The sequence below is a fragment of the Suncus etruscus genome, chromosome 2 (genome assembly GCF_024139225.1).
Source record: "Suncus etruscus isolate mSunEtr1 chromosome 2, mSunEtr1.pri.cur, whole genome shotgun sequence".
NCBI classification, from domain to species: domain Eukaryota; kingdom Metazoa; phylum Chordata; class Mammalia; order Eulipotyphla; family Soricidae; genus Suncus; species Suncus etruscus.
In genome coordinates, this window is record NC_064849.1 from 19,546,618 (window position 1) to 19,569,193 (window position 22,576).

The 22,576-nt window shown below is 44.3% G+C and overlaps 1 protein-coding gene across 1 annotated transcript in view; it reads left to right on the forward strand.

Annotated features, from left to right (window-relative positions):
* Window positions 1-22,576, forward strand: part of PDE6D (phosphodiesterase 6D) — a 69,796-nt gene that overhangs the window by 45,866 nt on the left and 1,354 nt on the right. The window contains exons 3-5 of the mRNA XM_049768908.1: window positions 16,031-16,119; window positions 18,131-18,256; window positions 18,938-19,043. Coding sequence (XP_049624865.1) covers window positions 16,031-16,119; window positions 18,131-18,256; window positions 18,938-19,043 — 321 coding nt within the window. The remainder of the gene's footprint in view (window positions 1-16,030; window positions 16,120-18,130; window positions 18,257-18,937; window positions 19,044-22,576) is intronic.

The following is a 22,576-nucleotide window of genomic DNA, read 5'->3' on the forward strand; positions in this document are numbered from 1 at the left end:
CGCCACCACGCCCAGCTCTAAACTGTTCTTAAGGACCATCTTCCTCTATAGCTAATGCTGAGGATATAACCTAGGGCCTCACACATGTAAAGACTTCTGAAAATCCTCAAGGAAAGAAAACTTTTCAAGCCAAATGACATTTCTTTCTTAGGTTCCCCACTCTCCATCTGATAGAAAGGAGAAAAAGAAACTACAGACAGCTCTACTTTTAATTGGAAAAACTGTAGGGATACCAGATGGTTTCTAAACAAATTCTTTTTTTTTTTGGTTTTTGATTTTTGGGTCACACCCGGCAGTGCTCAGGGGTTACTTCTGGCTCTGTGCTCAGAAATTGCCCCTGGCAGGCACAGGGGACCATATGGGATGCCAGGATTCGAACCACTGTCCTTCTACATGAAAGGCAAACGCCTTACCTCCATGCTATCTCTCCGGCCCCTCTAAACAAATTCTTTTTTCAGAAATAGGAAAACAGATACACAGATTTTAAATATTACTATTAAGTTAATTATAATAATAATTAATAAACTTTTCTTAAACAGCAGGCAAGGATTGTTTCTAGAATCCCTTTTCTGTGACGGGTGGGGGTACTGCTCAGGGAACCATATGTGGTTCCAGGATTTTTTTTTTTTTTTTTTTTGGCCACACCCGGCATTGCTCAGGGGTTACTCCTGGCTGTCTGCTCAGAAATAGTTCCTAGCAGGCATGGGTGACCATATGGGACACCAGGATTCGAACCAACCACCTTAGGTCCTGGATCGGCTGCTTGCAAGGCAAACACCGCTGTGCTAACTCTCCCGGCCTGGTCCAGGATTTTTTTTTTTTTTTTTTTTTTTTGGTTTTTGGGCCACACCCGGCATTGCTCAGGGGTTACTCCTGGCTGTCTGCTCAGAAATAGCTCCTGGCAGGCACGGGGGACCATATGGGACACCGGGATTCGAACCAACCATCTTTGGTCCTGGCTTACAAGGCAAACGCCGCTGTTCTATCTCTCCGGGCCCCTGGTCCAGGATTTTAACCAGTATCATGGCCTCAGCCACATGCCAAATAAGTCCCTTAACTTCTGACCCCAGAGTGTTGTTTTATTTTATTGCCCTCTCCCAACTTTCTATTTTTTTTTATTTTTGTCTTTTAAAATAATGAATTTTTATTATGTTTAGTAGCATGCTTGTAATAGTGCTAACATTTATGATATTGATATAGTTACTGTACCCCACTAACATGAGAATGCCCAAGACCCTTAACCACTGCCCCTATGTCTCCTCTAGTCCAGTTCTTCATACTCTTCACCTGTCCCCATCTTACTTTTCAATAGATTGAAAATAAGAACTAAATAAGAGCTATAAAATGACTCTAAGATACCTATTAATAAATATTATAAGGGGCCGGAGAGATAGCACAATGGTAAGGCATTTGCCTTGCATACAGCCAACAAAGGACAGACGGTGGTTCAAATTCCGGCATCCCATATGGTCCCCCATGCCTGCCAGGAATGATTTCTGAGCAGAGAGCCAGGAGTAATCCCTGAGCGCAGCTGGGTGTGACCAAAAAAAAAAAATATAGATATAGATATAGATATAGATATAGATATAGATATATATAAAATGAAAGAAAAATGAGGTCACTGGTGCTTTATAGTGTAAGATTAAAAAAAATACTGATTGTGAGGGCCGAAGTGGTAGCACAGTGGTAGGGCATTTGCCTTGCACACGGCTGACCCAGGACGGATGCGGGTTTGATCACTAGCATCCCATATGGTCCCCCGAGCCAGTAGCGATTTCTGAGCGCAGAACCAGGAGTAACCCCTAAGCATTGCCAGATACAGCCCCCCCCCCAAAAAAAAAAAAAACAACAACCAAAAAAAATACTGATTGATTAGTACTTAATTTTGTCTTAATTTAAGCTTAATTCTAAAATAATAGCTCAGGGATTGGAGAGATAATACTGTAGGAAAGGCAGTTGCCTTGCAGTGGCCAAACCAGCTTCAATCCTCAACATCCTATACCACCAGGAGTAATCCCTGACTGAGCATTGTCAGGTGTAACTCAAAAACTAAAATAAATAAATGAAATTTCATTCCTGAGAAAATGTACCCTATGAAAAACTATTACCATATTTACATAGTGTATCCCAAACTTAATCATTTGTAAGCAGTTTTTCCATTGTCTTCCCTTAGCTCTATTACCAAAAGACAGACAAATACACTGCTGAGATTGGTGGAACAATTTTAGAACTCTCAGCCTGAGATTTGCCTGTTTTCTGCTATTAGCTCTTAGAGGAAACACTCTGTCCTTGGATAGCCTGTTAAATCAGGGAGACAGAGTTATATACAAAAGGCCACTGAAAAGGCACTTAGAAGGGCTCAGAATCAAGGAGAGTGTGTGGGAAGTAGGCACTAGCAAATCAGAGGAAGACAAGAAAAGGCTTTGAGGAGGAGCTGTCTGACAATGCAAACTGGTTTTTAAGTGTTGATTAGGGGAGAGGTTGGAATATTGTGTCAGTAGCTGTAAGGACAAGGCTGCTAATTCTGACCCCAAGGCAACCACACCTATCTGCTTAGTGAGACTTAAAACTAGTGAGGCCAGAGTTAACAGGCCTGTTGCAGAGTCAGCTGAGCAGATTCCAAAGACCCTGCGGAAATCCTCTGCATTTAAAGTACTAAGGAACCTGGACAAATCAGCCAAGAGAATGACTGGTGGTGGTGGTGGTGGTGGTTGTTGTTTGGGGGTGGTAGTTTGTGTTTTTTTGTTTCTTTGTTTTTGTGCCACACCCCACAGAGCTCAGGAGTTACTCTTGGCTCTGCGCTCAGGAATCACTCTTTGTGGGTTTAGGGGATCATATGGGATGCTAGGGATTGAACCCAGATTGGCCACATACAAAATGTCCTATCTACTGTACTATCACTCTGGCCCTAAAGAGTTACTGGGTTTCATCAATGAGAAAACTTGTCCAAGAAAGAAAGAAATTAGGTCAGCTCAGTGCATGCTAGGGCCTGAGGATGTGGTCCTCAGGTTATCCAAACTACCTCCTGGGACTCAGGGGACCTCCAAAGCCACATTCAGAGATAAGTGGAATGTAGGGACCAGACATGTAGGACCAAGACTCAAACCAGGATCAGCTACAAGCAAACCATATGTCTTAACTTACCCTGTTCTATTGCTGTTCCTAAAATGTGATTTTAGCAGTTATTTATGCTGTTGTTTTTAAGTAACATACAGATTAAAATTTTTACAAGCTATAAAAAAGTTATACAGTATAAAGGAAACTTTCCCAAACCAAAAATGTATTTTCAGTTTGAAACTGGAAATGTGTTTTTTGGACATCAAATGGAGGAGCAAATTTATCTCAGAAAACCTAGAACCCTTGGAGACTTTAAATGGGAAGAATACAACAATGACACTAGCACTGAGAACTTTGATATTTGGTCAGAAAAAATGAAATCTGGAATTTTAGTCACATAAATTAGAAACATAGTTTTCACACTTTCCCTCAGTAAATTTCTGGTTTCTTTCCCTTTTAATCTTTGACATATCTGAAAGACATTTTAAAGAAAAAATGAAAGGAACAGAGCCATGGTACAGCAGGTAAGGCACTTGCCTTGCATGCAGCCCACCCAGGTTCAATCCTCACCCCCATATGGTCCCCTGAGCACTGCCAGGAGTAATTCCTGAGCACAGAACCAAGAATAACCCCTAAGCGATGCTGGGTATTTCCTCAAAACAAGGCATAATAGGGCCGGAGCAGTGGGCGCAAGCATTTAGGCATCTGCCTTGCACGTGCTAGCTAGCCTAGGACAGACCTTGGTTCTTGGTTCCCAGCGTCCCATATGGTCCCCAAGAGAGGAGTGATTTCTGAGCATAGTCAGGAGTAACCCCTGAGCGTCACCAGGTGTGACTCAAAAACAAAAACAAACAAAAAACATAATAATAAATAATTATTACAATAAATAATAAAATGTCCGCAATAATGTGTACCAAATCCAACTGATTTTGTGTCCTAGATGAGCTTTGTTTTCTCTGATTGCTATGTCTGATCATATCCGCTACATCAAATTACTATAGCTTTTTTAAGTTTTAGAATTTGAAGAGTATATTTATTTTGAAGAGTATATTTCTTGTTACTCTTCAGAATTTTCATACATCTCATATGGATTGTTTGTTTGTTTGTTTGGAGCCTCCCTAGGAGTGCTGAGAGCATCCCGTTGTAGGCCGTGAGGAGTCAGGGATAAAACTAAAACTCAATAGAGCATGCAACTCCAACCTCTGCACCATCATTCAGTCTTTTTATTTTCCTTTTGTTCTGTAGTTATGAATTTTGCATTAAATTTTTACAGATTAACTTCTAGAGTACTGTCTTCTTATGATACGAAGTTTTTCTATCTAAAATTAGGGGGGCTGGCGAGGTGGCGCTAGAGATAAGGTGTCTGCCTTGCAAGAGCTAGCCAAGGAAGGACCGCGGTTCCATCCCCCAGCGTCCCATATGGTCCCCCCAAGCCAGGAACAATTTCTGAGCGCTTAGCCAGGAGTAACCCCTGAGCATCAAACGGGTGTGCCTCGAAAAACCAAAAATAAAAATAAAAAAATAAAATTAGGCTATGCCTTTTTTGGGGGGGTATGCCTTTCTTTTTAAGGTTTTATATATACCTGAACTGCATTTAACATTTTCTTGTTATTTTTTTTGTTTGGGAGCCACACCAGACAGGGCTTGCTTCTGGCTCTGCATTCAGGGGACACTTACACTGTAGAACTCTGGAGACAGTATCAGGGTATTAATCTAACCTGGTCAGTTCTAGGTAAGGCAAGCATAGTACCTGCTGTATTATCTCTCAAGCCCCAAGCATTTAAAGTTTTTTGTTTTGTTTGTTTTTTTGGGTTTTTTTGGCCACACCTGGTGGTGCTCAGGGTGCTCTGAGGTTACTCCTGGATATCTGCTCAGAAATAGCTCCTGGCAGGCACAGGGGACCATATGGGACACCGGGATTTGGCAGGCACAGGGGACCATATGGGACACCAGGATTTGAACCGACCACCTTAGGTCTTGGATCGGCTGCTTGCAAGGCAAACACCGCTGTGCTATCTCTCCGGCCCTGCATTTAAAGTTTTTTTTTTGTTTTGTTTTGTTTTTTTTGGGTCACACCCAGCGGTGCTCAGGGGTTACTCCTGAATGTCTGCTCAGAAATAGCTCCTGGCAGGCACGGGGGACCATATGGGACACCGGGATTCGAACCAACCACCTTTGGTCCTGGATCGGCTGTTTGCAAGGCAAACGCCACTGTGCTATCTCTCCGGGCCCGCATTTAAAGTTTTTATCATGTACAACTGTGTTGCTTTTCTTCCCAAGTATATTTAGTTGTTGCTTTTGCAAATGAGATTTTTCATTCTATTATACTTTTTGATTTTTGTTCATCAAAAATACATTACTTGTGGGGCTGGAGTAATAAGGTATTTCTCTTGCACATGGCTGATCAGGTTTGATCCCTGGCACCTCATATGGAGTGATCTCTAAGTGCAAAGCCAGAAGTAAATACTGGCCACTACCTGGTATAACTGCCACAAAGAAGTCTTTACTTGTACTAATGTTGAGCCAAACGGCCTTACTTGGTTTTTATTACTACTTGCTTTCTCTTGTCCATTACCTATATTTTATATTCCTTTGGGGGATACTCCCAACCAGTGCTTCAGAGGCCCAGGGGCCCCTCCCAGCATACTCAACTGGCCAGCAGTTCATGTGAGAATTCGAGGATGTGGTGCTGTGAGGATACTAGGATGCCAAGCATTACCCAGGCCAGCCTGTGGTGCTTAGGGACCTTCAGGCTCAAACCAGGCAATGCGAGGAGGCCATGTGGTGCTGGGAATCATACCCTGGTCAGGCACATACCAGGCATTGTCACTTTAACCACTGTACTATCTCTTATCTTTCTTTTCTCATAATTATATTGCCTATGCCTTCTCTCAGACTCATTAAATAATAGTAATACTCAGAGGCATATCAGACCCACTTCTGACTTGAATGTTTCCTGAGTAAGCTGCACTTGTGACTTGGTATATAGAGAGCATCTGTTCTCCATGAGGGAGTAATCAACATTCTTTCATCTGTTGTCTTCTCTGAATACAAAGTGTTTCTTCTCATCTATTGTTAAGAAACATATTACCCCGGGGCTAGATCGATAGCACAACAGTAGGGTGTTTGCCTTGCACATGGCCAACCCAGGATGGACCTGGGTTTCATCCCCAGCATCTTATATGTTCCCTGAGCCTGCCAGGAGCAATTTCTTTCTTTTTTTTCTTTTTTTCTTTTGATTTTTGGTTTTTGGGCCACACCCGTTTGATGCTCAGGGGTTACTCCTGGCTATGCACTCAGAAATCGCCCCTGGCTTGGGGGGACCATATGGGAAGCCGGGGATCGAACCACACCGTGGTCCGTCCTACACTAGCGCTTGCAAGGCAGACACCTTACCTCTAGTGCCACCTTCCTGGCCCCAGGAGCAATTTCTAAGTGCAGAGCCAGGAGTAACCCCTGAGCGCCACAGGGTGTGGTCCCCACAAAATAAAACAAAAGAAACATATTACCTTCCATTACCTAAATTTACCTTTGAATATTTGTTATTTAAAAATCTAAAATTGGGCCCGGAGAGATAGCACAGCAGCCGTTTGCCTTGCAAGCAACCGATCCAGGACCAAAGGTGGTTGGTTCGAATCCCGGTGTCCCATATGGTCCCCCGTGCCTGCCAGGAGCTATTTCTGAGCAGACATTCAGGAGTAACCCCTGAGCAACGCTGGGTGTGGCCCAAAAACCAAAAAAAAAAAATCTAAAATTATGACCAGCGCAATGATACAGTGGATAGTGCCTTGCATGCAGCTCACCCAAATTCAATTCTCAGCACCCCATATGGTCCCCCATACCCGCCTGAAGTGATCTCTAAGCAGAAAACGAGGAGTAGGTGCTGAGGATTGCAGGTGTGGCCCACAACAAAATAAAACTCTGTATATATAAAAATAATCAAAATTAGGGAGACCATGAGGTCAGAGTGATAGTACAGTGGTTAAGGCATCTAACTTTGATCCCTGGCACTTCATATGGTCCCTTGAGCATACCAACAGGTCCCTAAATACAGATAGGAGCAGCTCTATCACCCTGAGTGTGATTCCTCCACCCCTCAGAAAAAATAAAGAACAGTCTGACTAAAATAATTAAAAGTTATATTTGGGGCTGATGTGAGAGTACTCGTTTTTAGGCGATTTTTGTTTTTTCCTTTCTTCCCCTCACATCCCCAAACTCATACCATTAGTTCTGTTAACAAAGTAAAATCATAGACAGGTTATGAAAGATTTCAGAGCTATTACATGATAGAAACTGTACTCTAATTTGGGTATTCTACTCTAAGCCAGTTGTATTTTCCTTTTTCTTAGCTGTTCATTTTGACTTTTTTGTTTGTTTTTGGTCCACACCCGAAGGCAGCCCTCAGAGATTACTCCTGGAGCTGTGTTTAGAAATCTCTCCTTTGGGGCCGGGCGGTGGCGCTAGAGGTAAGGTGCCTGCCTTGCCTGCGCTAGCCTAGGACGGACCGCAGTTCGATCCCCCGGCGTCCCATATGGTCCCCCAAGCCAGGAGCGACTTCTGAGCGCATAGCCAGGAGTAACCCCTGAGCGTCACCGGGTGTGGCCCAAAAACAAAAAAAAAAAAAAAGAAAGAAATCTCTCCTGGGGGAAAAAAAGTCTCTCCTGGATGGGGGCCGGAGAGATAGCACAGCAGTAGAGCCATTTTCCTTGCATGCTGCTGACCCAGATGGGCCCAGGTTCAATCTCTGGCATCTCATATGGTCTCCCAAGCCTGCTAGGAGCAATTTCTGAGCACAGAGCTATTTTGGCAGACTTGGGGGACCAAAAGGGATGCTATGGATCACACCCAGGCTCATCCTGGGTCAGCTGCATGCAAGGCAAACGCCCTTCCTTTGTACTATTGCTCTGGCCCCTCATTTTGATTTTATATCAGCATGATCTATGGTCTCTATCTTTTTTTTATAGTTTATATCAAAGTTAGAGTATCTTAATTTTTGTTTGTTTTTGGCTACACCCAGCGGCACACAGGGCTTACTATCTTAAATATTTTTAAAATCAGGCCCGGAGAGATAGCACAGCGGCGTTTGCCTTGCAAGCAGCCGATCCAGGACCAAAGGTGGTTGGTTCAAATCCCGGTGTCCCATATGGTCCCCCGTGCCTGCCAGGAGCTATTTCTGAGCAGACATTCAGGAGTAACCCCTGAGCAACGCTGGGTGTGGCCTAAAAACCAAAAAAAAATTTTTTTAAAGTTGTTGGGAACTGGCGTGATAGCACAGTGGTAGGCATTTGCCTTGTGCACGACTGACTCAGGACAGGTTTCGATCCCCAGTATCCCATAAGGTCCCCGAGCCTGCCAGGAGTAACCCCTGATCGTGGCCCAAAAAAAAAAAAAACAAAACAAAACAAAAAAAGATTGCTTAGTGTTGTGATATAAAAATATAGGTGTAGAATTCAGTCACTGATAATAAAATTAACTGAATTGATATAAAATAGTTGCATAAGTAAATGAATGAGGAGACCAACCCCAGTGTATTATTCCAAATAATTCAAACTTCCTCCATCAGGGTACCTCCATCAAGGTAGTGAACTAACTCCCACTCACTCTGTCACTTGAGCTATGTGTAGTGACTTTCTTCCCAAGTACAATATGGATAGGAGGGAAAGAGTATCTTTACAGTGGAAAATTGTAGACGCTTTTAGCCAAGTGATCAAGGCTCACATCAGCAGTGATCGGTCATGTGATGACATGTGTCCTTGACAGTGACAGGAATAACATCAGACAAACCCCCAGTTGACAGATACTCAGAAACAAGCTCATCAGTACTCAGTACTGCCAAGGTCATCATAAGTAAGAAAGTCTAAGGAACTGTCACAGCTAAGAAGAGATTCAGACCTGCCAACTACATGTAATGTGGGATCCTAGGAGAAGAAAAAGACATTAAATTAAAACCTCATCTACCCATACTGTAGGCCTTAGTTAATGATAAATCACAATGTTGTTTCATCGATTGTGACAGATGTAAGATGCTTATAATAGGAATCTGGATGTGGAATGTCTGGGAATTCATTTATGACTTTTCTGTATATCAAATTATTCTAAAACTAAGCTAATTAAAAAAAAAAAAAAAGGAACTAGGATAGGAGCCTAAGCAAAATACAGCAGGAAGGGTTCTTGCTTTGCACTCAGCCAACCTAGTTTCAATCTCCAATATCCCATATGGTTTCCCTGAGTTTGCCAGGAGTAACTCCTGAGTTCAGAGTCAAAAGTAACCCTTGACCCACAACTGGTTTGGTCCCCCAAAAAAATTGGGCTAGGGTGGGGCCACGTGTTGCTTGGGACTCATAAGGAACCCCAACTTAGGTCAAGTTTGGATAACTCAACTGCACAATCTGAGTAGCTACAAGACACTTTGAGGGGAGACCTCTAGAACAAGAACCCGAATATGAAAAGTTAGGCTCAGAGGCAGCAGGAGTTGCTTCACAAGCCAAGGAAACTTTTGGAGAATGGAGGGAAATCATGTGCAAGAGCAGAGCGACTAAGTGCCCTCACACCCTGCAGAGGACACTGTATTAAGTGCAGAGGATAGCCAGGCTTGACATCTAATATACAGTTTAGTGGGTTGGGCTTGGGGGCAACACCTGGGAGGGCTCAGGGGACCATATGTAGTGCCAAAGATCCATCCTGGGTTTGCCATGTGCAACGCAAATGCCCTACCTACAGTACTATCACTCTAGCCCGTAATGTACAATTTTAAGAAACTTCCTCCCTCTGTGAGGAAGATCAATTAGAGGAGAAAGCATGAGTGAAAAACAAAGTCATCTGGAGAGTATATAAGATGATGAGGTATTAATAGTATTAGCTAAAGCACTGCTTACTAAGTGCCCATTCTAGTGAATATGCTCTTTGATCTGCAGCCTCTTCTTTTTTGGGGGGTAAAGGAGCCACACCTGACAGCGCTCAGGGCTTTCTCTTGACTCTAGATGTAATGTGGATCATCACTGGTGGGTTCAGGGAACTATAAGGGATGCCAGAGGTTGAGCTCAGGTCAGTCACATACAAGGCAAGCTGTTCTCTGTACTGTCACTCAATCCCCCAATATCTGCAACCTTTTGTGCTCAAAAAATGTGTAGGATAGGGCCAGAGCAATAGCACAGCAGGTAGGCTGTTTGCCTTGAACGTGTCTAACCTGGGTTTGATCCCCAGTATTACATAGTCCCCTGTGTACTTCCACGAGTAACTCCTGAGCACCGAGCCAGGAGTAAGTCCTGAGCATCACCGGGTCTGGCCCAAAAAAAAAACAAAACAAATTTTTTTTGTTTGTTTTTGGGCCACACCCAGTGACACTCAGGGGTTACTCCTGGCTATGCGCTCAGAAATCGCTCCTGGCTTGGGAGACCATATGAGACACCGGGGGATCAAACCGAGGTCCATCCTAGGTCAGCACGTGCTAGGCAAATGCTCTACCAATTGCACTACGGCTCCGATCCCTAAACAAAAGTTTTTGTAGGATAAATTACCCACAGTTGAATCAGCCAATGAACATTTTCTGATGTGCTATAGGCATATAGTCCTCCATCTTTCTATGAAAGCAACTAACCAAGGCTTGGCTATAAATCCTTCTTTTTTTTTTTTTTTTTTTTTTTTGGTTTTTGGTTTTTGGGCCACACCCAGCATTGCTCAGGGGTTACTCCTGGCTACCGACTCAGAAATAGCTCCTGGGGGCCGGGCGGTGGCGCTAAAGGTAAGGTGCCTGCCTTGCCAGCACTAGCCTAGGACGGACCGCGGTTCGATCCCCCGGTGTCCCATATGGTCCCCCAAGCCAGGAGCGACTTCTGAGCGCATAGCCAGGAGTAACCCCTGAGCGTCAAATGGGTGTGGCCCAAAAACCAAAAAAAAAAAAAAAAAAAGAAATAGCTCCTGGCAGGCACGAGGGACCATATGGGACACCGGGATTTGAACCAACCACCTTTGGTCCTGGATCGGGTGCTTGCAAGGCAAACGCCACTGTGCTATCTCTCCGGGCCCTAAATCCTTCTGAAGAAGGGAAAGCTTTGGATATACTTGCTATACTTGGCCCTCTTCTTTCTCTTTCCTGTCTGCCCTGACCAGACCTTGTTCTGGATTGTGTGTGGACATTTCTTTGTTTTTTGTTCTTGGTGTCTTATTTCATTCCTTTCATTTCTCTATCTCTTCCCCCATTCTTTTTTTTGGGGGGCCCGGGGACCTGGGCCACACCCAGCAGCACTCAGGGACCAATCCTTGACAGTGCTCAGAGGACCATATGGTATGCTAAAGATCAAATCCAGATCAGTCATGTGCAAGACAAATGCCCTACCTGCTGAGCTATTTTACCCTTCCCCATTCTTGTTTCTGTCCTCTGTCCCCTCTTTACCTTCCCTGGGCCTCTGATTCATCACTTTCCCTAATCCTAATTTTCATTCTTCCCTCCTCCCTCAAATGGCCTATGAATTACTGGCATGCAGTCTTATTCACATTAAGAATTGATGTGAACCATTCCCATTTAAAACTAACTTGTACACCAAGAACCAGTATGCTTCTTCCAAAATGCATGTAGTTGATTATTAGAAAATGCTCTACATCCTTTTATCCCAGCTCTATATCCTGTATTCCCATCTATAGGAAGTACCCTATTCCTTCATCTGCTTCTTCCCAGTCCCCAGGCCTTAGTTTGAAGCTCTGATCTATCTCAGCTCCTGCACTGAACTACCCCCCAAATCACAAGAAATTATGCCTGTCCTTTAAAACATGACTAGAGAAGGGGTTGTGGAACCTTCTGCATTGAGTCCAGTCTCTCTCTTTCTCCCATGATTACCTTTCTTTTTTTTTTTTTTTTTGGTTTTTGGGCCACACCCGGCAGTGCCCAGGGGTTACTCCTGGCTGTCTGCTCAGAAATAGCTCCTGGCAGGCACGGGGGACCATATGGGACACCGGGATTCGAACCAACCACCTTAGGTCCTGGATTGGCTGCTTGCAAGGCAAACGCTGCTGTGCTATCTCTCCGGGCCCCCATGATTACCTTTCTAAAGACTTGACTTTGCATGCAACATACAGGATTTGCTCTGAAGCTTTTTTTTTTTTTTTGAGTTCTCTGAAGTTTATTTTTAAAAAAGCTTTTATGTGTGAGAGAGCACTGCTTTTGCCTGCCTGGTTCCATATTCTCCACCACCAGGACATCCTCTGCAGGAGAAGTCTTTGTGCTCTTCCTGCCAAGAACTCCCCAGGAGCTTTTCAAAGAGAAAAGACCTCACTGACCCAGAAGGTGGTGTTTATAAATAGTACGCCAGCCCCCTTCTGCAAAGCTTGTCCACCTAATCCTCTCCTCTTTCAAGATTGGAGGTGATGACCTTTGAGTCTTAAAACTCAGGCTCTACTTCTGTGGAAAAACTCTGGTTGGCAGAAAATTTTTATTTTATTTAAATTTGTTATTTTAAAAGAGTGTTTCCAGTTCAATGATGATCATCCAACAAAGCATGTCTTTCTTATCCAGCATTTTTAACCAGAGGTACAGTTTCATTGGGCAACCAGCTTTTCTCACTGCTAAGATACTTCGCTTCAGTTACGTTTATTTCTTTTTACTAACAAGGATTTGTATTTTTGCTGATTGGTTGATATGATTTTGGGGCCATACCTGGCGATGCTTAGGGCTTACTTCTGGCTCTGTGCTTCAGGTATCACTCCTGGTAGGCTTGGAGGACTATTTGTGATGTTAGGGGTCGACTTCATACAAAGCTAACCCTAAACTCCCCACTGTCCTGTCACTTCCTAAATCACATATTTTTAGTTTTCTCACTAATTATAAAATGAAGGAATTTAAGTGCACTGTCTGTTTACTGTTAGAGTACTAACTTTGATGAAGAGTAAGCCTTGCTCCCAAGCTCTCTGTGCTAACCTGGGGCCACGGCAGTATTTTCTTTATTCAAAGCTGCTAAATCTGATCTATCTGTTGCTTTATACTCAAAGCCCCTTTGCGTCCTCAGCTCTTCCTGTAACACTTTTCCTAGAAAGCCCCACTTGCACATGAGCCTGAAACTTTAGGAGTGACTTGTTTTGTTCAGGTGCATCATTTTTCAAAATCTGAGCTTCATGATGCTGTATTGGCACTAGGAGCCCATCTGGGAGCAAGAGTGACACATATGCAGAACAGAGTGATGAGTGAGCACTCTCTCTTCTTAAAACTGTAACGCAGGGGCCGTGAGGTGGCGCTAGAGGTAAGGTACCTGCCTTGCAAGTGCTAGCCAAGGAAGGACCACGGTTTGATCCCCAGCATCCCATATGGTCCCCTCAAGTCAGGGGCGATTTCTGAGCGCTTAGCCAGGAATAACCCCTGAGCATCAAACGGGTGTGGCCCGAAAAAAACAAAAACACAAAAAACAAAAACCTGTAACGCAGTGGGGCCGGAGCAATAGCACAGTTGTAAGGTGTTTGCCTTGCACATGATCAACACAGGACAGACCACTGATCAAATCCCGGCATCCCAAATGGTCCCCCGAGCCTGCCAGGAGCTACTTCTGAGCTCAGAACCAGGAGTAATCCCTGAGCGCTGCCTGATGTAACCCAAAAACAAAACAAAAAAATAAATAAATAAAATAAAACAAACAAACAAAAAAAAAAAAAAAAAAGAACACTGTACCACAGTGTTAAAGGTTTTCTCCCGGGCTGGAGAGATAGCATGGAGGTAAGGCGTTTGCCTTTCATGCAAGAGGTCATCGGTTCGAATCCCAGCGTCCCATATGGTCCCCCGTGCCTGCCAGGAGCAATTTCTGAGCATGGAGCCAGGAGTAACCCCTGAGCACTGCCGGGTGTGACCCAAAAACCACAAAAAAAAAAAAAAAAGGTTTTCTCCCTTCCCCTCTGAGCTCAGTGGACTAGCCAGAGCTTTAGGATCTATTTATTTTTTCAGTTGAGTAAATTTCCTTTTATGGAGACCCCAAAATGGGCTAAGTGTATTTGCAGTGATAAAAATTATAAGCTAAGGGGCCGGGCGGTGGCGCTAAAGGTAAGGTGCCTGCCTTGCCTGCGCTAATCTTGGACGGACCGCGGTTCGATCCCCCGGTGTCCCATATGGTCCCCCAAGCCAGGAGCAACTTCTGAGCACATAGCCAGGAGTAACCCCTGAGCGTTACTGGGTGTGGCCCAAAAACCAAAAAAAAAAAAAAAAAAAAATTATAAGCTAAGACTTAAGTAAATATATACTGTTAACTTCCTTTATGAATTTGTTTGGAGACAAAATGAAGAGGAGTTGGAGAGACAGCTCAAAGGGCTGAACACATTGCATGCAAGAACCCAGGTTTGATCCCCAGCACCACGTGGTCTCCCTAATACTGCCAGGAATGGCTCCAGAGCAGCATCAGTGTGCCCTCCCAAAAAAAGGTGTTTAATAGAAGTTGGAGAGAGAGTATAGCAGTTAAGTTGCTTACACTGCACTCAGTATGGTTCGCTGAGTCCTGCTAGGAATGATACTTGAGCACAGTGCCAGGAGTAAATGGCGCACGGATGAGTATGATCAAAAAAATATTTTTTAAAAGTAATTTTGTTTGGGGACCACATGCATTAGTGCTCAGGGGCTTTTCCCAATTTGGTACTCAGGACTATGTGGTGCCGATGATTGAAGTAAGGCTTCAGAATATTTAATATGTATCCTTCGAGGCCAGAGAGATAGCACAGTGGATAGAGTATTTGCCTACACAGTGATAGGATTGAACTAGAATTAGCCACATGCAAGAGGAGTGTCTTAACTCTTATCCTGTCTCTCCAGCCATGATGGATTTGTTTCATTCTGTTTTGTTTTGCCAGTGTTCTCTTGGTATCTTTTCTCTTTTATGTTTATTTTCTCTTCTTTGTTTTATCTTTCATGATACATGGTTTCCTGAGTTTTTGGTGATCTTGGCTGTCTTCTACTTAACAGCAGTATCAATGAATGAAGCTTATGACTATGATTCTCACTATTGATTAGTTATCTGAGATGATTGGATTGAATACAGCTCATATGTTTCCTTGGGTCCTTTTTTTTTTCTTTTGGTTTTTGGGTCACACCAAGCGGCGCTCAGAGGTTACTCCTGGCACTACACTCAGAAATCGCTCCTGGGGGGGCCGGGCGGTGGCGCTAAAGGTAAGGTGCCTGCCTTGCCTGCGCTAGCCTTGGACAGACCGAGGTTCGATCCCCCGGTGTCCCATATGGTCCCCCAAGCCAGGAGCAACTTCTGAGCACATAGCCAGGAGTAACCCCTGAGCATTACCGGGTGTGGCCCAAAAAAAAAAAAACAAAAAAAAAAAAAAAGAAATCGCTCCTGGCAGGCTCGAGGGACCATAATGGGATGCTAGGATTTAAACCACTGTCCGTCTGCGTGCAAGGCAAATGCCCTACCCCTGTGCTATCTCTCCAGCCCCTTGGGTCTTTTATCTAGTAAGCTAAGTAAGATTTTGTTTGGGGGGGGGGGGAATTTTGTTGGAAATGTTTTATTTGGCTTGGTGCTTGGACTACCCACTTAGTGATCAGGGAACTGTATGGCAGCAGGGATTGAACCCAGACTGCCTCTATGCAAACCATGCACTTTGGTCCTTTAAGCTAACTCCCTGCCCCTTATTATAAAATGTTTTATTTTGTATTCATTAATACATTTTCTCAATAAATAAAAATCTCTCTGGCTAGTGAGACAGTACAAGAAGTAAGATGCTTGCCTTGCATGCTGCCAACCCCATTTAAAATCCCTGGCACCACTGTGGTGCCCGAAGCACTGCCAACAGTGGCCCCCTCCCCCCAAATAAAAATCTCCTCTGTTCCTCTTTATTCCTTTAGTCGTCTCTGTGCTCTCCTGCACGTCCTTCTCTGTCTTTATGCCAGTCAGCAGTCTGGCAGACCTGTAAACAAGAGTTGGCATGAGCAAATGTAAGATGAGTATCAAATAGAAATCTCTTCTAGGGCCTGTTTTTTTCCCTTAATCCATTTGCTCAGAAATTGGATGAACCTTCGGGATGCTGAAACAGGAAAGATCCTCTGGCAGGGAACAGAAGACCTGTCCGTCCCAGGAGTGGAGCACGAAGGTACCTTGGCTGCACGCAGCTCTGCTGCAGCTCTTATGGGAACAGGGTTAAGGCCAGGGGAGCAGCACTGACCCGGGTCTAACCCTGTTGATACTTCTGCTCCCTTCCTACCTCTCATACTCCCACTTCCCAACTTCCCAGGCCTACTGTGCTACCATTCTTTGCATTAGAACATACCCAAAGGAGCCAGCAAGGTGGCGCTAGAGGTAAGGTGTCTGCCTTGCAAGCGCTAGCCAAGGAAGGGGTTCGATCCTCGGTGTCCCATATGGTCCCCCCAAGCCAGGGACGATTTCTGAGCGCTTGGCCAGGAATAACCCCTGAGCATCAAACGGGTGTGGCCAAAAAACCAAAACAACAACAACAACAAGAACATACCCAAAGATATAAATGTAATGGTTTTTTCCTTAATAAAATAATTTGATTATTATTGTTAATAATTATAAAATATTATTTAAATAATTTATAGTTTCATATCCCTGTAATAAAATGAAAAACAAAATGTTTAAGATAAAAGAACAAATAGATAAGAGCAATAGTATAATGGATAGGGCACTTGCCTCACTTGCCTTACACACAGCTGACCCAGGTTTGATTCCTTGGTACCCCTTCTATTTTCCCCGAGCACTGGCAGGGGTCACCCTACACATTGCTAGGTGTGGCAAAAAAAAAGAAAAGAAAAAACAAAGAAGAACAGAGGGCCAATAGATAGTACAGTAAGTAAGAGTGTTCACCTTGTGCAACCAACTCAAGTTCCATACTCAGCACCGCATATGGTAACCTTAGTCCTGCCAAAAGTGATCCCTGAATGCAAAGACAGGAATAAGCCCTAAGCACCACCATATGTGGCCCTCCCAGAAAATTACAAAAGAGTATTACAGAGTGATAGCACAATGGCTAGGGTGTTTGTCTTGCATGCTGCCAACCCAGGTTCAATCTCTGGCATCTTATATGGTCCCCGAACCTGCCAGGATTAACCCGAGTGCCCTCGTGTGTCGCCCAAAATCTAAAATGAAACAAAACAACTGCGAAAGAATCAGGGCCTGCAAAGACGGTACAACAGGAAAGGCACTTGCTTTGCATGTGGCCAACCCATATCTATTTCTGGCATCCTATATTGCACCCCCAAGCCTGCCTGGAGTGATTCCTGAGTATAGAGCCAGGAGTAAATACCTGAGTGACACCAGTATAGCCCAAACCTCCCCTCCCTCCTCTCTCCCGTGCATGCACAGCCAAGTGTGGCCCCAAAACAAAACAAATCCCAAAAGAAGGCAAAAGAGGGGCCGGAAAGGTGGCGCTAGAGGTAAGGTGTCTGCCTTCCAAGCGCTAGCGTACCCAGCGTCCCATATTGTCCCCCGCAAGCCAGGGGCGATTTCTGAGCGCAGAGCCAGGAGTAACCTCTGAGCGTCAAATGGGTGTGGCCCAAAAACAAACAAACAAAAAAGAAGGCAAAAGAACAGATTCATGCAAAGGTCCTGATCCAGCCCACACCCCCTCAGGCCTTTAGCTACTCTAAATCTGTTGTTGCTTATGGTCTTCTGTCAAATCACTTGACCACTTGGGAATCTTCATGTCTATTGAGTCTTGTCTTTTTGGAGATGACTCAAAGATCTAGTGTTCACGCTGTGCATATGGGGTCCTCAGATTTGATCCCAACAGTGCAAACTCAGAGTCAGGAGTAACCTTTTAGTACTGCTGGGTGCATCCTAAAAACTATTGCCCTGGTATCCTCCAAAATATGGATAGATAGCATTGTCTCTAAAGCAGCTGTAAGAAGCTTCTGGAGGACCCCAAATGACAGTACAGGACTTAAGACTGAATTTGGTTTGCTCCTCAACACTACGCATGGTCCTCCAAGCAATGCCAGGAGTAACCCCTAATAGTATCTTGAGCACCATCAAGTACTCCTTAACCCCCAAAAAATGGAAAATTAGATTCTTGAATATTGGGATCGGATCATTGTAATCATTTTTGTTTTCATTTGAATGGCTTCATTTTTTTTTTTTCTTACCAGCTCGTGTCCCCAAGAAAATTCTCAAGTGCAAGGCAGTGTCTCGAGAATTGAACTTCTCTTCAGCAGAACAAATGGAAAAATTCCGCCTGGAACAGAAAGTTTACTTCAAAGGGCAATGCTTAGAAGGTATTCTGCTATCCCTAGGCCAGAAATCCAGCCTAGGATGACAGGGACAAAAGATGAGACCCAGGGAATTAAAGCAGTACTTGTATAACTCAGTGCAGGACAGGTTTCCTATTCCCAACAAGATGGGGAAAACATACACACACACACACACACACACACACACACACACAATGAAAACTAAAGCAAGACTGGCAACTCTAGCACACACACACACACTCTCACACGCACCCACTTGTGCACATGCGCGTGCGCGAGCAATGAAAACTAAAGCAAAACTGGCAACTCCAGAAGGTTCTGAGCTCAACACCAGGGTTTCTAGTGTGGTGGCCTGGGTTAGTGCAGGCCTGTGTTTAGGTTGGAATCATGACATGGTAAAACCTCTCTGGCTTGAGTTTATGCAGATGCATATACAAGTCTTCAAGCTGACATTCCCAGTGCAAAGGCCTATTCTCTGACTGCTGCTGAGGAAGCTTTGCCTATACTGTATCTTCCCGGTATTCCTGAGCAGGGGGACCCCACGGCAAAGGGGACAGTCTGTTCTTTCTCAGACCTCCAGCCTGAAATGTTTCCGACTGTTTCATTGGTGGTTCTCAGGGCAGGAAGACGTTGCTCCAGAAGCGAGGCCAAAGAACCCTGGGACAGCAGCAGTGCCCACTTAACCACTGTTCCTTCTTCCTGCAGAATGGTTCTTTGAATTTGGCTTTGTAATCCCCAATTCCACAAACACCTGGCAGTCCCTTATCGAGGCAGCGCCTGAATCCCAGATGATGCCAGCCAGCGTGCTAACGTGAGTGAGTAGGCCCCAGGCTGGGGAGTACGGCTAGAAGCAGGTATTCCAGGGGCTGTGGGGGGAATCGGGTCCCCACAGTGGTCGATCTAGGTTAAAAATAAGCATAACGATAGTACAGCCAGTTAGGCACGTACTTGCCCTGTATGTAGCTGACCTAGGTTTGAGTCATCAGTACCCCTTTTGGTTATTACCCAAGACCTCAAGAGATCCCTGAGTGCAGGACCAGAAGTATGAGCACAGCTCAGTGACAACAAAAAAGAAGAAAAAAAAAACATGAGTATCTAGGGACATTCCAGTTTTAGGAATTTTAGAATCTTGTCCTATGAAAAATAGTCAGTGGAAAAACTAAAATAACTTGGGCCAGAGGCTGAAAGATAGTATAGGAGATAAGATGTTTACCTTCCAAAAAAAAGTTTACCTTTCATGTAGCCAACCTTAGTTCAGTCCCCAGCACTACAGACTCTTCAAGTACTACCAGAAGTCAATCCTAAGCATGAAGTTAGTATTAGCCCCTAAGCATTGCCAAATATGGCCCTAAAATAAAATAAAAAGCATATGGGGTCAAGGAGAGAGTACATGCGCTGGAGTGCATGCTTTGCATGTGGGAGTCCCAAATTGAATCTCCAGCATTATGTGATCCTGCCCCCTGAATCCTGTAGTGAGGGGATTCCTCAGCACCACCCAAAGTATGAGAAACTTCGTATTTGAATTTCTTTTTTTAGTAAAATAAGATGATTTGGTTGTTGGGTTTTGGTTTTTTGTTTGTTTTTTTATTTTTGTTTTTATGCCATATCCTGTGATGCTTTGGGGTTACTCCTGGCTCTGCACTCAAGAATCATTCTTGGTGGTGCTAGGGGACTATATGGGGTGTCAAAGATCAAATCCAGGTCAGGCATGTGCAAGGCAAGCGCCTTACTTGCTATGTTATTGGTCTGGCCCAAATCAAGATAGTTTTTATTGATGAAACTTGTTTAGAATGACATGATGGAGGAGAAGAGCAGAGTTGCGTGTTCAAGAGAGAACACAGACTTCTGTAGTGGAAAAATCAAAGAGACATAGAGACAAACAAGTGAGATATGTGTTCAAGGGAGAACATGGGCTTGAAGAGCCAACCTGACTTTTAAACTACAGTCCTGCTTAACCCAGTGTCCTCTTGGATAATGAGTTTGATCTCTGGGGCCTTTTCTCTTCTAAGCATAAAATTGGTACTCAGAAGTACAGTGAGGATAAAAGGAGATGACACAGAAGAAAACTGGCATGAAATTTATATTAAATCAATGTGAATTGGTTCCTTTTCCTGACTACCAAATTGATCAAATCTGTACTTTATTTATAGCCTTTAAAAGACTTTGTCATGGGGCCAGAGAGATAGCACAGTGGTGTTTGCCTTGCAAGCAGCCAATCCAGGACCTAAGGTGGTTGGTTCAAATCCTGGCGTCCCATATGGTCCCCTGTGCCTGCCAGGAGCTATTTCTGAGCAGATAGCCAGGAGTAACCCCTGAGCACCGCCGGGTGTGGCTCAAAAACCAAAAAAAAAAAAAAGTCACAGGGGCCAGAGCCATGACACAGTGGTAGGGCATTTGCCTTGCACGTGGCTGACCCAGGACAGACCTAGGTTCAATCCCCCAGTGTCCTGTATGGTCCCCCATGCCAGAAGCAATTTCTGAGTGCATAGCCAGGAGTAACCCCTGAGCATCACCAGGTGTGGCCCAAAAATTTTAAAAATTAAAAAAAAAAAAAAAAGACTATCACAGTCTCTGTTTTAGAGGATAATGTTTGGTTTAGTTTTAAAGATACTTGGGCCAGAGTGGGGTTTTTTTGTTTGTTTGTTTTGTTTTGTTTTTTGAATCACAACCCAGTGGTGCTCAGATTACTCCTGGCTCTGTGCTCAGGGATCACTCCTGGTGGGCTCAGGAGACAATATGGAATGCCAATGATTGAACCTAGGACAACGCATGTAAGGCAAGCGCCCTATCCTCTATACGGCCAGAATGATAGCATAGCAGGTAGAGCGTATGCCTTGCATGCAGCTGACCCAAATTCAATCCCCAGCATCCCATGTGGTCCTCTGAATCTATCAGGAGTGTTTTCTGAGCTCAGAGCCAGGAGTAACACTGAGCACCATTGGGTGTGACCCAAAACTCAAAATCAAAAAAAAAAAAAAAAAGAACTAGCTAAACTGTACTTCATGCTTAGAGAACTGTTCTTTTGTTCTTTGTTCTTTTGTTTTTGTCCAAAAGCATTGTTGGTAACTGCCCACTTCCCATTTTCTCTTGGGAGAAGATACTAATTTAATACTAAAACTAGAGCCCAAAGGGCCAGAGCCATAGCACCCCATATGGTTCCCTGAGAGCAGAGCTAGAAAAAGCCCTGAGCACTGCCAGATGTGGCTCACAAAATTTTAAGTAATCAAATTAAACTAGACCCCAAGGCTGGAGAGACAGAGCAAGAGTGAAGGCACTTGCCATGCCCAGTGCTAACCCAAATTCAATGACCAGCACCACACATAGTCCCCTGGGCCCTGCCAGGAGTTATCCCTGAGGATAGAGCCAAGAGGAAGCCCTAAGCGCCACAGGTGTGGCCTAAGTAATGAATTATCCACATAGATAATATCTGGTCATCTCTGCAAACAGGTCCCTTATTGAGACTGTAAATAGAGGGGATCTACTTTATAAGTATTTAAGTGCCTTTTGTTTACTTTCTTTGCAGAGCTAACAGTGCCCCTGTAAAACCACAGAAAGTGTCTTTTCATAGTCTCTCACCCAGTCAGAGATTGACTTCCTTCTTTATTCATTGCACAGTTACCTGCCAGACTGTATTTTCCCAGCTACCCTAGGAAACACAGTGTGGCATGTCAAAAGGAACCTTTTGTTTTTCATTGTGTGGGTGCCAGATCTGGCAGTGCTGGGATAGGATATGTGTTAACAGGGCTTGACACCAAGGCCTTCCACATACAAGGCATGTGTTTTTCTACTTGGGTCACATCTCCAATCCTGCCACCTTTTTGGGGGGTTTTCTGGTGGTGGAGATCAAACTCAAGGCCTCATGTGCTCGACCATGATGCAACATTCTAACCCTAGAAAGTCACATATAAGATTTATTTTTGATGGGGCCAGAGAGATAGTATGAAGATAAGGCATTTCCCTTGCATGCAAGGCATGCATGGATGGTGGTTCGAATCCCGGCATCCCATATGGTCCCCTGAGCCTGCCAGGAGCGATTTCTTTTTTTTTTTTTTTTTTTTTTTTTTTTTTTGGTTTTTGGGCCACACCCATTTGACGCTCCAGGGTTACTCCTGGCTATGTGCTCAGAAATCACCCCTAGCTTGGGGGGACCATATGGGACACTGGGGGATCGAACCCTGGTCCATCTACTTGCAAGGCAGACACCTTACCTCTAGCGCCACCTTCCCGGACCCTCTTTATTTTTGAGGAGCCAAAGCAAGTAGGGCATTTGTCTTACATGTGGCTAAACCAGGACCAACCCAGGTTCGATCCCCAGCATCCCATATGGTCCCCCGAACCTACCAG